The following is a 13,229-nucleotide window of genomic DNA, read 5'->3' on the forward strand; positions in this document are numbered from 1 at the left end:
ATTTACAGAAAAAATAGTATAGTTTAATATTACACTATAATGCTATAAAACAACACTGGCCCTAAAATAAAGTATGTCAATCCACGCCGCCAACACCAGAGGTCAATATAATGCAATTCAATGATTTTGCACTTCCCGTGAACAGTCCAATGCAGCAGATTTATGTCATTTGAAATACTGCAATTACGAGACTAAAAGTTGCTGTTGAACTCGTTTTTGCAATGTGGTTAACGTACAAGCCAAGGTCATATTATCTAAGTATTTGCATGTCATAGTACTGTGTTATTGAAGTGTTATTATAGGTTATTGTAGACTGCCTCTAAATTAGCCTACCCAATCCCCATTCACCGTTCAGAAGAAAAGGCAAAGGATCTTGACCTAGCTATAGTCCTTGCGATATCCTCTTAGCAGGACGCATATGTAGTGGGGAGCAGCCTGCCCAACCCATTCTCAGTGCGAGGACTTGAGGAGAGAAGCGCTGTACACACCGCGTCGGCTCCTCCGACAGTGCGCAGTCTATATTCAGTCCCAACAAGAGACACCTTCAACCAGGTCCCGGACTCTACCTCGGCTACCGTCGAGGCCGTTCTAACAGGACATGCCTCGAAGAGCGAATCATAGAATATAGGAACAACGAAGCCAATATCTTGCCAAGGAAAAGGTTGACATCACGTGTGAATGATTTGGAGAGGCAGAGGTGACTAAACAAACGGAGCAGATAAAGATGTAAACATTACCATGTCCTGTCTCCATCGCCATCACCACATACGTTTAGCTTCCCCTTCTTTTTCTGCACAGACGCAGAATGCGTGGAATTATTGATTAAAAGGGAAGAGGAATCCAATGTGGACGGGAGGAGAGGATGCACTCGCAACACTGACAGTCACGTCAATTTAGTAGCGGCCCTTCAGATGATAACTGTTTATATTTGAAGGACAGAAATGAAAGTCGTCTCCAGGATAGCGCTGTGAGCGAGTGCATCCGACCAGGAGTTTGCTGGCGATCTGCGGGACTGCTGCTCCCCGTATTTGCGGCCATGCTGCGGGAATCATCCTCCGAGCTCTTCCCGACTTGAGGGGCTTTTACCAGTCGATTGTTAAAACAGTGCAGTCGTTAAAATGATTTCGTTGTCTAGAAGACGGATAACCCCGAGGCTTTTTTGCAACGTTTGTTTCATATTTTGCTAAAAAAAAACCTGCGCAGAGAGAGCTGATCATATTTCACTTAGCTCTTTAGCTCTGACATTTTTATCCTAACAAAATTATGTGGAAAACATTTAATTATTTATAGGCTATGTTCCGCGAATTGCATAACAAAAGTTTTGGGTTGTGTCCCGGGTTGAGTGCGTGTCTGTTTGTGTTTATAGTAGCACACGTAGCAGCCAATTCGCTCAAGTTTATTGTGCGAGTTAGACATTTTATTCAAATCTGAACGCATGTGTTGGAGGTTGTTTCCCCAACTGGTATTGCACTCTTAACAGCTGGACAGTGCACCATTCACTAGAGGACAGGTGTGTTGTCCAACTGGTCAGGTGGGGAACGAACCCAGAGGTCCTACCCACTTTAAGGCCTCTTGACTTCGTGTACAAGGTTTTAATGTTTAGTTAAAAAGACAAATATTTTTATGCAAGTCAGCCTTGCATGACTGCCTGGGGGAGCAAGTCATTTCTTACAGCAGATTCTAACATCCAAACATGGGCACCAAACAGACCAAAGGTGTTGGGGGCCAAGAGGCTGGGCCCAGCCCACAGCACGGGTGGAAACGGACCCCTACCAAGGAGAGGGGTGACCTCTTCACCTCCTTCATGTTGAGGTCAGGGGACCGGCTGAGTCGTGGAGGGTCCCCTCCGCCCTACCAGCGCCGGATAGGCATGATCCAGGAGATGATGCTGATGGCCAAGCAAGGCAAACAGGACAAGGCCACAGAGATGCTGCAGACACTCCGGCAGGTGTGTGTGTGTGTGTGTGTGTGTGTGTGTGTGTGTGTGTGTGTGTGTGCGCGCGCGCTTATGTGCATGTTCTTGACTGTATGTGTCCATGTGCATGAACCTGTGTGCTCGTGTTCATGTGTGTGTTTGCCTGTGTGTGCGTGTATTTGTGTGTGTGCATGTGCATGCACAGGTGTGTTTAATCTACTATAACCCCAAATCCCATGTCAGTTTACTGCAAATCCTAGTCTGAGTCTAGATTACATCAACTCTGATAGAAGTCCTTCACTAGGCCAGGAAGACACAGCTGGGAGGGAGGTGAGCTTCAGAGGACAGGGGAGGGCAGACAGATGTGATACAAAGACAGACAGATGGACTGATGCAGAGACAGACAGGTGGACTGATGCAGAGACAGACAGGTGGACTGATGCAGAGACAGACAGGTGGACTGATGCAGAGACAGACAGGTGGACTGATGCAGAGACAGACAGGTGGACTGATGCAGAGACAGACAGGTGGACTGATGCAGAGACAGACAGGTGGACTGATGCAGAGACAGACAGACGGACTGATGCAGAGACAGACAGACGGACTGATGCAGAGACAGACAGACGGACTGATGCAGAGACAGACAGACGGACTGATGCAGAGACAGACAGACGGACTGATGCAGAGACAGACAGACGGACTGATGCAGAGACAGACAGGTGGACTGATGCAGAGACAGACAGATGGACTGATGCAGAGACAGACAGATGGACTGATGCAGAGACAGACAGATGGACTGCTGTTGCAGAGACAGACAGATGGACTGATGCAGAGACAGACAGATGGACTGATGTAGAGACAGACAGATGGACTGTTGCAGAGACAGACAGGTGGACTGATGCAGAGACAGAGATTGACTGATGCAGAGACAGACAGACGGACTGATGCAGAGACAGACAGGTGGACTGATGCAGAGACAGACAGGTGGACTGATGCAGAGACAGACAGGTGGACTGCTGTTGCAGAGACAGACAGATGGACTGCTGTTGCAGAGACAGACAGATGGACTGATGCAGAGACAGACAGATGGACTGATGCAGAGACAGACAGACGGACTGATGCAGAGACAGACAGGTGGACTGATGCAGAGACAGACAGGTGGACTGATGCAGAGACAGACAGGTGGACTGATGCAGAGACAGACAGGTGGACTGATGCAGAGACAGACAGGTGGACTGATGCAGAGACAGACAGATGGACTGATGCAGAGTCAGACAGATGGACTGCTGTTGCAGAGACAGACAGATGGACTGATGCAGAGACAGACAGATGGACTGATGCAGAGACGGGTAGAGAGGTGTGGTCATCAGAAAGCTGGTTGTGCTTTCTCTCAATTAGGTTGTGATTAGCTCGACCACGGACACACTGACACCGTCTGCCACAGCACACCTCACTTTAAGGGACATACATAACTCGAGGGACTGGCTGTCTGAGTGAGGAGAGGATGTGAATACTAAGGAAGACCAACTCAAACTACACCTCCATTCTATGTCACTCCAGGGTTGTGTTCACTAGGCATGAAAATGAAGAAAATAGGAAGAAACGGGGAGGTGCGACCTGAACTTGTCCAATATGAAACGGTCCAATGTGAAGTGCTTTTCTTCGGTGTGCCCTGATGAATAGGACCCAGCATTCGAATACAGTCAAATGACCAAAGGATGTTAGATCAACTTAGATAGATGTTGGTGTAAATGTATATCTGTCTATCTACAGTATCTGCTGTTGTTGTAATACCAAAACAAGCCGATGAGATGCATCCTGCAACTCTCCCATGTCCCTACCGTACCGCACCTCCTTTGCCCCTCTGTCCATGGTTTTTGTGAGAAAGTATAACTCATCCTGGGCTGTGTCATGTTGTTGAAACAGATGCCCAGAGGCTCGGCTTGCCTTCACTGCTGCTGTAATTAGAGGAGTGGCAACAATTTATTGCACCTCCGTGATGCCATTCAGCCTGGCTCGATCGGCCTGTGGGAGGATGGAGAGACAGGAGGAAAGAGAGGTGAGGAAAGGAGGGAGAGAGAGGAGGAAAGGAGGGAGAGAGAGGAGGAAAGGAGGGAGAGGATGAAACAAGGGAGGGAGTGGAGGAAATGAGGGGAGGAGAGGAGAAAGGAGAGAGATGAGGAAAGGAAGGTAAGAGAGAGAGGGAAATGGGGTAGAGTGGAGTAAAGAATAGATAGAGAGATGAGGAAAGGAAGGAAAGAGAGAGAGGGAAATGGGGTAGAGTGGAGTAAAGAATAGATAGAGAGGAGAAAGGAGAGAGATGAGGAAAGGAAGGAAAGAGAGAGAGGGAAATGGTGTAGAGTGGAGTAAAAAATAGATAGAGGAGAAAGGAGAGAGATGAGGAAAGGAAGAAAAGAGAGAGAGGGAAATGGGGTAGAGTGGAGTAAAGAATAGATAGAGAGGAGAAAAGAGGGAGGGAGATAGTTTGGAACAAGAGCTACTCCTACTAATGTACTTTTACCTCATAACATTTCTCTCCAGACTCAATTGAGAACGAGAACTTAACTATGCATGCAACTTTGCGATGTAGTTTAGGCCCGCATGAAACTATATCCTCCAGACCTATACACTTTATATTGAATATCGGACATGATTTAATTGATTGGTTCATTCCTTTTGTTGATATCACTCTCATTACTTCAACACTAGGTATAATTTGTTACGATCAAATTAGTCTGACATATTGTCACATTCCCTGTATACATTTTGAGCTTAGCCATAATAGAAGCCTGGACATAGAGGCTATGTTCCAATAAATCCATCCATGTAGTATCCAGTCTTAAAGGATGGAGATTCCAGGCGCCGGCTGGGAAGGTTAAATCTTAAGGGTTATCCTGTGGGTCATACAATCCTCACCCTTTAATTTTTCCAGGTAAGTTGACTGAGAACACATTCTCATTTACAGCAACAACCTGGGGACTAGTTACAGGAGGGGGATGAATGAGCCAATTGTAAACTGGGGATTATTAGGTGACTGTGATGGTTTGAGGGCCATATTGGGAATTTAGCCAGGACACTGGGGTTAACACCCTTACTCTTACAACAAGTACCATGGGATCTTTAATGATCTGAGAGTCAGGACACCCGTTTAGCGTCCCATCCGAAAGACGGCACCCTACACAGGGCAGTGTCCCCACTTATAAATATCTTGTCATCTGGATGGACAAAAAGCTATCTTTCAAAAAGCATGTTGATGAGTTAGAAATTAAGAATTTAAGAATTAAAATAGGCTTCCTCTTTAGGAACAGGTCTTTGATTAAATAGCAGAAAACATGTAATTCAGTCAACATTCATTCATCTTATTGACGATACCTTGACTAATTAAATAAAGGTTAAATCATAAATATAATGTTGACTATGGCAATACAGTCTATGTGAATGCAGCTGGCACTGTATTGAAGCCATTGGCTGCAGTTCATCATAGCGCCTTGTGCTTTATTACGGGCGATAGGTTCCGTACGCATCATTGCATTTTGTATCAGAAAGTAGCCCGGCCCTCTTTGAAGTCTCCTATATCGATGCATTGAGCTCTTTTTGTCTATAAAGCCCTCTTGCATAAACTTCCACCATACCTTACCCCATTGTTAACCTTCAGACTTATAAGTTACCAGACCCAGACTCAGGGATGGCTAATCCAGAGATCCCTTCCTTCTCTAACGAGTTAAGTAAATCTGCTTTGAGTTTTTTTTGCGCCTCATGTGGAATGATACCCACAATTCCTTAAATATGTATAGTGTAATTGATGTGTATATAGATATGTATAGTGTAATTGATGTGTATATAAATATGTTTAGTGTAATTGATGTGTTTATAGATATGTATATTGTAATTGTTGTTTATTGATGTGTTATGCGAAAGAGACTGGTCTCAGCATGACTCCCTGCTTAAATGTAAAAAATACCTGTTGGTTGTTGTTCTGAGATCAGAGCCTCTGTTTACAAAGCATCTCATAGTAGGAGTGCTGATCTAGAATCAGTTTTGTATTTTCGACCAGACTGAATTAGATTATATGGACAGGGGGGACCTGATTCTAGATCAGCACTGCTACTCTGATACACTTTGTAAGTTTAGGTACTGGCTGAGCTTAGCTGAGATGAGGCCAGGGAGGGACAAACAGTGTATTATCATGTCATTATCAATCTTCTAGCTCTGGCTCTGCACTCTCAGAATTTTCTTTCCAAAACGGTTCCTCGGCTGTCCCAATAGGAGATCCCTTTTTGGTTCTCGATAGAACTCTTTTGGGTGCCTTTTTTTCTCAGAGTGCAGAGGGTTCTCCTAAGGGGACAGCCGAAAAACCTATTCAGGTTCTAGATATCGCCTATTTTCTAAGAGTTTTGCCCTCAGTTTCAACACACACCTGCACCACTTAGGTGATAATTCCCTCGAAGCCGGAGTTTGGAGGATATATTGGCACGGGTGTTGTTAAGCCCGAGACGAAGTCCAACCGTGCCAATATATCCTCCAAACGCCGGATTCGAGGGCATTATCACTTTTACACAACGGGTTACCAACATATTCAAATAATGATTGACATATTTTTTTATAAAAAACACTTTTTATGAATATATTCATACTGTTTCATCCTTCGATGGGATATAGTCCCGACATAAATCTAGGGTTGCTACCCAAGCCGGCTAGTCGTTCGTTCTATTGGTTCGGTTGCCAGAGATGCGACCCTATCGTTAACTATTTTTGTTCTGTATCTATGGATGCGACCAAGTTGTTTGTTCTAAGTTGTCTACTGCCATACTGGCTGGCAACGTTCTTATCCCTTGCTTGCTAGCTAGCCAACTGCGGCTAACTTACAGTCACGTCAAACAGTGCAGACAGAATAACAGCAAAGTAGCTGCATTTGCATTTGTTTAAGCTGTTTTCTTGTGACATTTATTTGGATACATCCATAACAAGGAGCTCACGAGGGACGATTTCGCCCGGCATAGAAAATGTGCTCACTCATCAGGACACTGTTGTTCAGAGGAGCTAGCCAACAACACAGCTAACACAATCATTTCAAACTGAAGCTGGAAAGACTGCATCTAGCTACATTTAATTTAGTTTGACCTATACTCTATTGACATTCCTTGCTATATATATCCATAAACATTATGCCAGCTGAGCCATGATTTCGAATGGCTGAGAAAAGCTCTCTGCCTTTCTGTCTCTTTCCGACACGTTCATTACTAAGGGACAGCTGGAGATCTAATTTCTATATTGAAACAATGTTGCAAAATGTCGGTGAAAATGTCAGAAAGGGTTATACAAATCTCTTGAGTATACAAATCATTCCCTGAGTCCACACAGCAACAGGTTGATTAGAAACTAAACTTTTAGTTCTGATACTGTTTGTCCTGCTAGTTGATTTAGGGGTACAAGACGGAAAGAGAGAAAGAGATGTGGGGGGTAGACAGAGAGAGTGCCTGTTTTTCAAAAAAGACAGACAGACTGAGAGAAGCATCTCAGTTCTCTGGCAACCAGGTGCACCCCGTTGTTGCCCGGATACCATGAAAATTCCCATTAAATGGGAATTGATGAATGAAGGGGCAGCTCTATTAACACCTAATGTATCCGAAAAACTCTTAATTTCTCCTCCTGAGTCCATTTTTTTTTAACATGGAGTACACTGCTTTGATGTTGAATGTGGCTGATTTATATGGGAGGAATACTCCCAGATAAATTGAAAGACAATTTATAGTCCTCACAACCCTCCCACTCTCCGCCATCATCACCAGCACTTTACAGTTCAAATAATTTTGGGACTTTAGTTGTCATAGTCATTCATTTTTAATAACAGACTACTGACATAAAAAATATGCATGGCCTTTTCTTTACTAGAGGGCATTGCTCCTCAAGTCGTTTATTTTTTTTGTCCTTTCACTCTCTCCACCTCAAAGTGTCGTTCTGCCTTTACTATGTTGTTTTTACCTTGGCTAGAACCACCGCCCCTATCCCCCGCCAATTAGTGACCGATCTGGAACTGCTGTGCCGAAGATAACACACAGAGATGGCAGATACATTTCCATTGAGGGGTTATCTATTTGCATAGCGGCTTGATTTCTCAAAGCTCGCTCGCCGGGCACGGGGAGAATTGGATCCCTCATGTCCTGTGACTCATTCAGCTGTCACGGACGCACACACATGTTAGGGAACCTATAAGCAAATTCAAGGTCTTTGCATGAGTTGACAAAGACTTCCTGTGTCTGATGGAAAAGCTTCAGGCTTCTGACATACAGAAAGCACAGTCTCTTTCCAGGTGCCGAAATCTACTAGCTGTTAGTATTTGAGTAACGCTAATGGATAAGCCGATTTAAGTATTAAGTTTGCTTTAGCGGTGGTGCATTTGTGAGTGTTGACACTTCTGCTCATCCCACCTCTGAGTATAAGTCAATAAGGATGTGTGCGAGTGTCCTGTATGTCCGCCAGTCACTGTCACATAAACTAATGCAATGTTGATATATTATGCAGGAGATTAATTATGTGTATTATGTAGAGTTTGCCCTGACAACGTGGTATAACCTGGGAGAAACCCAGGGCCTGAGTTATAGGCGATAAGTAGGAGGCAGAGTTTTTCCTGGTCCGGGTCACATGGTTGGTGAAAACCGCTGGCTCTAATCATGTAACCCGGTTCCACATCTCTCCTCTCTCTCTCTCTCTCTCTCTCTCTGTCTCCCTCTGTCTCTCTCTGTCTCTCTCTCTCTCTCTCTCTCTCTCTCTCTCTCTGTGTGTGTGTAGGACTTGGGGATGGAGTCCACGTCTCTGGATGACGTGCTGTACCGCTACGCCAGCTTCAGGAACCTGGTGGACCCCATCACCCACGACCTCGTCATCAGCCTGGCCAGATACATCCAGTGCCCCCCCAAGACAGGCCCGGTAGGACACCGAAACACTCCATGCGCACCTCAACGTGTTAACACAACACGTGCAAGTACACATGTGCACACGCGGACGGACACACACGTACGTGGGCACACACACATATACGCACACGCGCATGTGAAGTGTGTTGAGACCCAGTAAAAAGCGCATGTAAACGCAATGTATTATTGATCCATTATTACATGCTACTCACAGATACGCTGCCCCATCACAATATTACCACCCTGCCTGATTTACTTCAGTGTATTGGTACAATGAGACCAGATCCTATCCTCCAGTCTTTGGCCGGGAAATGAGGTTATAAATGTGCTCGAAGTGTGGTTGTGTATGTAATGGTGTGCATCTCGGTGTGTGTATATCATATTCGTGTGTGTGTGTCTGAGAGAGAGAGATACACTATATATACAAAGTATGTGGACACCCCTTCAAATTAGTGGATTTGGGATCTTCATGAAATGGGTTTCCATGGCCGAGCAGCCCCACACAAGCCTAAGATCACCAATGCCAAGCGTTGGCTGGAGTAGTGTAAAGCTCACCTCCTTTGGACTCTGGAGCAGTAGAAATCTGGGTTTGGCAGATGCCAGGAGAACGCCACCTGCCCCAATGCATATAGTGCCATCTCTAAAGTTTGGTGGAGTAGGAATAATGGTCTGGTGATGTTTTTCGTGGTTCTTGGCCAATCTGTAACTGCAGGTACCTAAACCTGCTGTGTCCTGAAGATAACACACAGAGATGGCAGATACATTTCCATTGAGGGGTTATCTATTTGCATAGCTGCTTGAGTTCTGAAAGCTCGCTCACCGGGCACGGGGAGAATTGGATCCCTCATGTCCTGTGACTCATCCAGCTGTCACGAACACATACACATGTTATTCGATGATTAAATTTCTCCATAACAGGCTACATGTGCACCACCAAGTCAGAACAGTAGGTGAGATTAAGAGTTGAAAATAGACCAAATTATTAGTGTGAGGCACATGGGCTACTAACAGCTTACTATACAACATACACTTAGTATTACTTTCTTAGCTACAGTATACAGTGCCTTCGGAAACTATTCAGACCCCTTGACTTTTTCCACATTTTGTTACATTATAGCCTTATTCTAAAATGGATTAAATAAAATAAAAAATCCTATGTTTTTGCAAATTAAAACAGAAATAGGTGATTTACATAAGTATTCAGCCCCTTTGCTATGAGACTCGAAATTGAGCTCTGGTGCATCCTGTTTCCATTGATCATCCTTGAGATGTTTTCACAACTTGATTAGAGTCCATCTGTGGTAGATTCAATTGATTGGACATGATTTGGAAACCTGGCACCATACCTACGGTGAAGCATGGTGTTTGCAGCATCATGCTGTGGGGATGTTTTTCAGCGACAGGGACTGGGAGACTAGTCAGGATCGAGGCAAAGATGAACGGAGCAAAGTATAGAGAGATCCTTGATGAAAACCTGCTCCAGAGCGCTCAGGGCCTCAGACCGGGGCGAAGGTTCTCCTTCCAACAGGACCACGCCCCTAAGCACACAGCCAAGACAACGCAGGCATGGCTTCGGGACAAGTCTGTGAATGTCCTTGAATGGCCCAGCCAGAGCCCGGACTTGAACCCAAATCGAACATCTCAGGAGAGACCTGAAAATACCTGTGCAGCAACGCACCACATCCAACCTGACAGAGCTTGAGAGGAAGTGCACAGAAGAATGGGAGATATTCCCCAACTACAGGTGTGCCAAGCTTGTAACGTCATACCCAAGAAGACTCGATGCTGTAGTCGCTGCCAAAGGTGCTTCAACAAAGTACTGAGTAAAGGGTCTGAATACCTATGTAAATGTGATATTCCAGTTTCAACATTTTTATAAATTAGCAATAATTACTAAAAACCTCTTTTTGCTTTGTCATTATGAGGTATTGTGTGTAGGTTGATGAGGTAAAAACAATTTAACACATTTTTAGAAGGCTATAACGTTAACATAAAGTCAAGGGGTCTGAATGCTTTCTGAAGGCACTGTACATATTTCCCTGGCATATTAAATAATTTATGCAGAAGCATACAATTCATTTTTGGACTCACCTTGTTGTGTTGTTGTCACGGCCGTTGAGAGAACTGGACCAAGGTGCAGCGTGGTGAGCGTACATATTCCTTTTTATTTATGTGATGCCGACAAAAACAATAAACAATCCAAAAACCAACCGTGAACATAGAATGCCCACCCAAATCACACCCTGACCAAACCAAAATAGAGACATAAAAAGCTCTCTGCGGTCAGGGTGTGACAGTTGTGCTCTCTTGAACAGGAAGGTGGCGCGGTGGTCCTCCCTTGACATCAAACTTTGTCATCAAAGTCTGACATTCTCTGTATTTATGGTGCTTTCAAGACAACTGGGAACTCGTAAAAAAAAGGTTAAATCACAATGATGTCATTGATCTTCTGGTGGTAGTGTGTAGTGTTTATTTCCCGAGGCCCCAGTTATCTTGAACTCAAGTCAGATTTCCCAGTTCTGAGTTTCCAGTTGTTTTGAGCGAGGCAGAAATCATGCTGGATTGACAGCATGGCCAATGTTGAATGTTTATCATTTTAAGCTTGGAAAAGAGAACCTTAAACCCAGACTTGGACCACACACCCATTCCACTGAATAGCAGGCTAATGATTGCGTTGCAATGCTTGCAGTTAGCCACTGATTCCTTCCAAACCACTCATTGTTACATTTGTGATTTCCAACTTATCCTATAATGTTTATGTCCAATGGCCGATGAGCACCGATACATTTTATCTATAATTTCTCTTCAATGTTTCTCTCCATAGATTGTCGACTTGATTCATGACAATGACTGCTAGCTAAGATTTTAGAAATTGTGATCAGTCCAATCAAAGTTACTGTAGATATAATGTGACAGGCTACCCCTTTTTTTGCAAAAAATGTGAGCCTCAAAACAGGTGGGGCTCTGCCCCACCAGCCCTGACTGACGGGTCGCCACTCACATGAATGCCCGTTTTCAGCCCTGTAACAATTGACCAAATTCAATTCAATTCAAAGAACTGCGTTTGTACTGTGAGGGAACTGCTTGTGCTGAGTGGTTCATGCAAGAAAACACAGGCTTTGTGGTGAACAGTAAGGATGAGCGATGGAAGGTTGTTATTGATAACACCATGATGACGCGTAACACCATGGGGAAACTAGTAGTCCACCTGCACTACAAAGAGACCATTTTGTTTCTGGGTACAGATGAGAGAAGCACCAGCCCTGACTGACGGGTCGCCACTGAGTATTGATAATCAGCTGTGACTGAAATCTAAATGCACTCACATGAATGCCCGTAGGGATGTGAGGAGGGTCTCTCTCTCTCTCTCTCTCTCTCTCTCTCTCTCTCTCTCTCTCTCTCTCTCTCTCTCTCATCCACCTGTTCCTCAGTGAGTCTCATTAACAGCCTAAGTCAGAGATTGAATTAGACCGACTCAAAACTCCACATGGCATGAATAACATACCATCTCTGCATTTAGCCACATACTGTATGTGATTAATAACAACACACTCATGCCCAGAAGGATTAAAATGACCTACCATTGAAAAACAGCCTCCCATAAGGATTTCAATCTGTTTTAGTTGAATCTATATATTATTATATTGAGATAGTTATGATGGATAAAGAAGGATTATACCTTTTGATTACACCCATGCCTAATCCTAAGCTTTTTCTAACAATCATGCTTCGGTCTTGCTCACTGAGCGAGATGATGAAAGGAGTTAGCGGTGGAGAGATGGATGTGGCAACTAGGAAAGAGAAACAGATTTCACTAGTCATTATGGAAGGAGAGACACATGTCTTGCAGGGAGTGATAGAGAGAGATGGAGGGAAAGACGGTGGGAGGAACGACAGACAGACAGACAGACAGACAGACAGACAGACAGACAGACAGCAGGGGGAACGGCAGACAGACAGGCAGGCAGACAGACAGACAGCAGGGGGAACAGCAGACAGGCAGGCAGACAGACAAGACAGCAGGGGGAATGGCAGACAGACAGCGGGGGGAACGGCAGACAGGCAGGCAGACAGACAAGACAGCAGGGGGAATGGCAGACAGACAGCGGGGGGAACGACGGACAGACAGATAGACCGCGGGGGGAACGACAGACAGACCAGCGGTGCCTTGTTCTCCTGTATGAGTCACACACTGAAAATACTGGCAGCCTTCCAAGCCTCAGTGCTGCTGCTACTGCTCACAATGGAGCGAGTCCAGCATAATATTACCACACACACACACAGACGGTAAACATCTCTATTTGTGTTGTAACCAGTGGTCTTTATTTTTCTATATAGTACTACTGATATTGACTACTGCATTGTTGGGAAAGAGCTTGGAAGAAAGTCCTTTCACTGTA

The 13,229-nt window shown here is 44.7% G+C and overlaps 1 protein-coding gene across 1 annotated transcript in view; it reads left to right on the top strand.

Moving 5' to 3' along the window:
• Positions 1 to 377: 377 nt before the first annotated feature.
• LOC135546182 (leucine-rich repeat-containing protein 75A-like) overlaps positions 378 to 13,229 on the top strand; it is a 28,583-nt gene continuing 15,731 nt past the window's right edge. The window contains exons 1-2 of the mRNA XM_064974394.1: positions 378 to 1,948; positions 8,705 to 8,842. Coding sequence (XP_064830466.1) covers positions 1,694 to 1,948; positions 8,705 to 8,842 — 393 coding nt within the window. The 5' untranslated portion in view covers positions 378 to 1,693. The remainder of the gene's footprint in view (positions 1,949 to 8,704; positions 8,843 to 13,229) is intronic.

Source organism: Oncorhynchus masou, chromosome 9 (assembly GCF_036934945.1).
Source record: "Oncorhynchus masou masou isolate Uvic2021 chromosome 9, UVic_Omas_1.1, whole genome shotgun sequence".
NCBI lineage: Eukaryota > Metazoa > Chordata > Actinopteri > Salmoniformes > Salmonidae > Oncorhynchus > Oncorhynchus masou.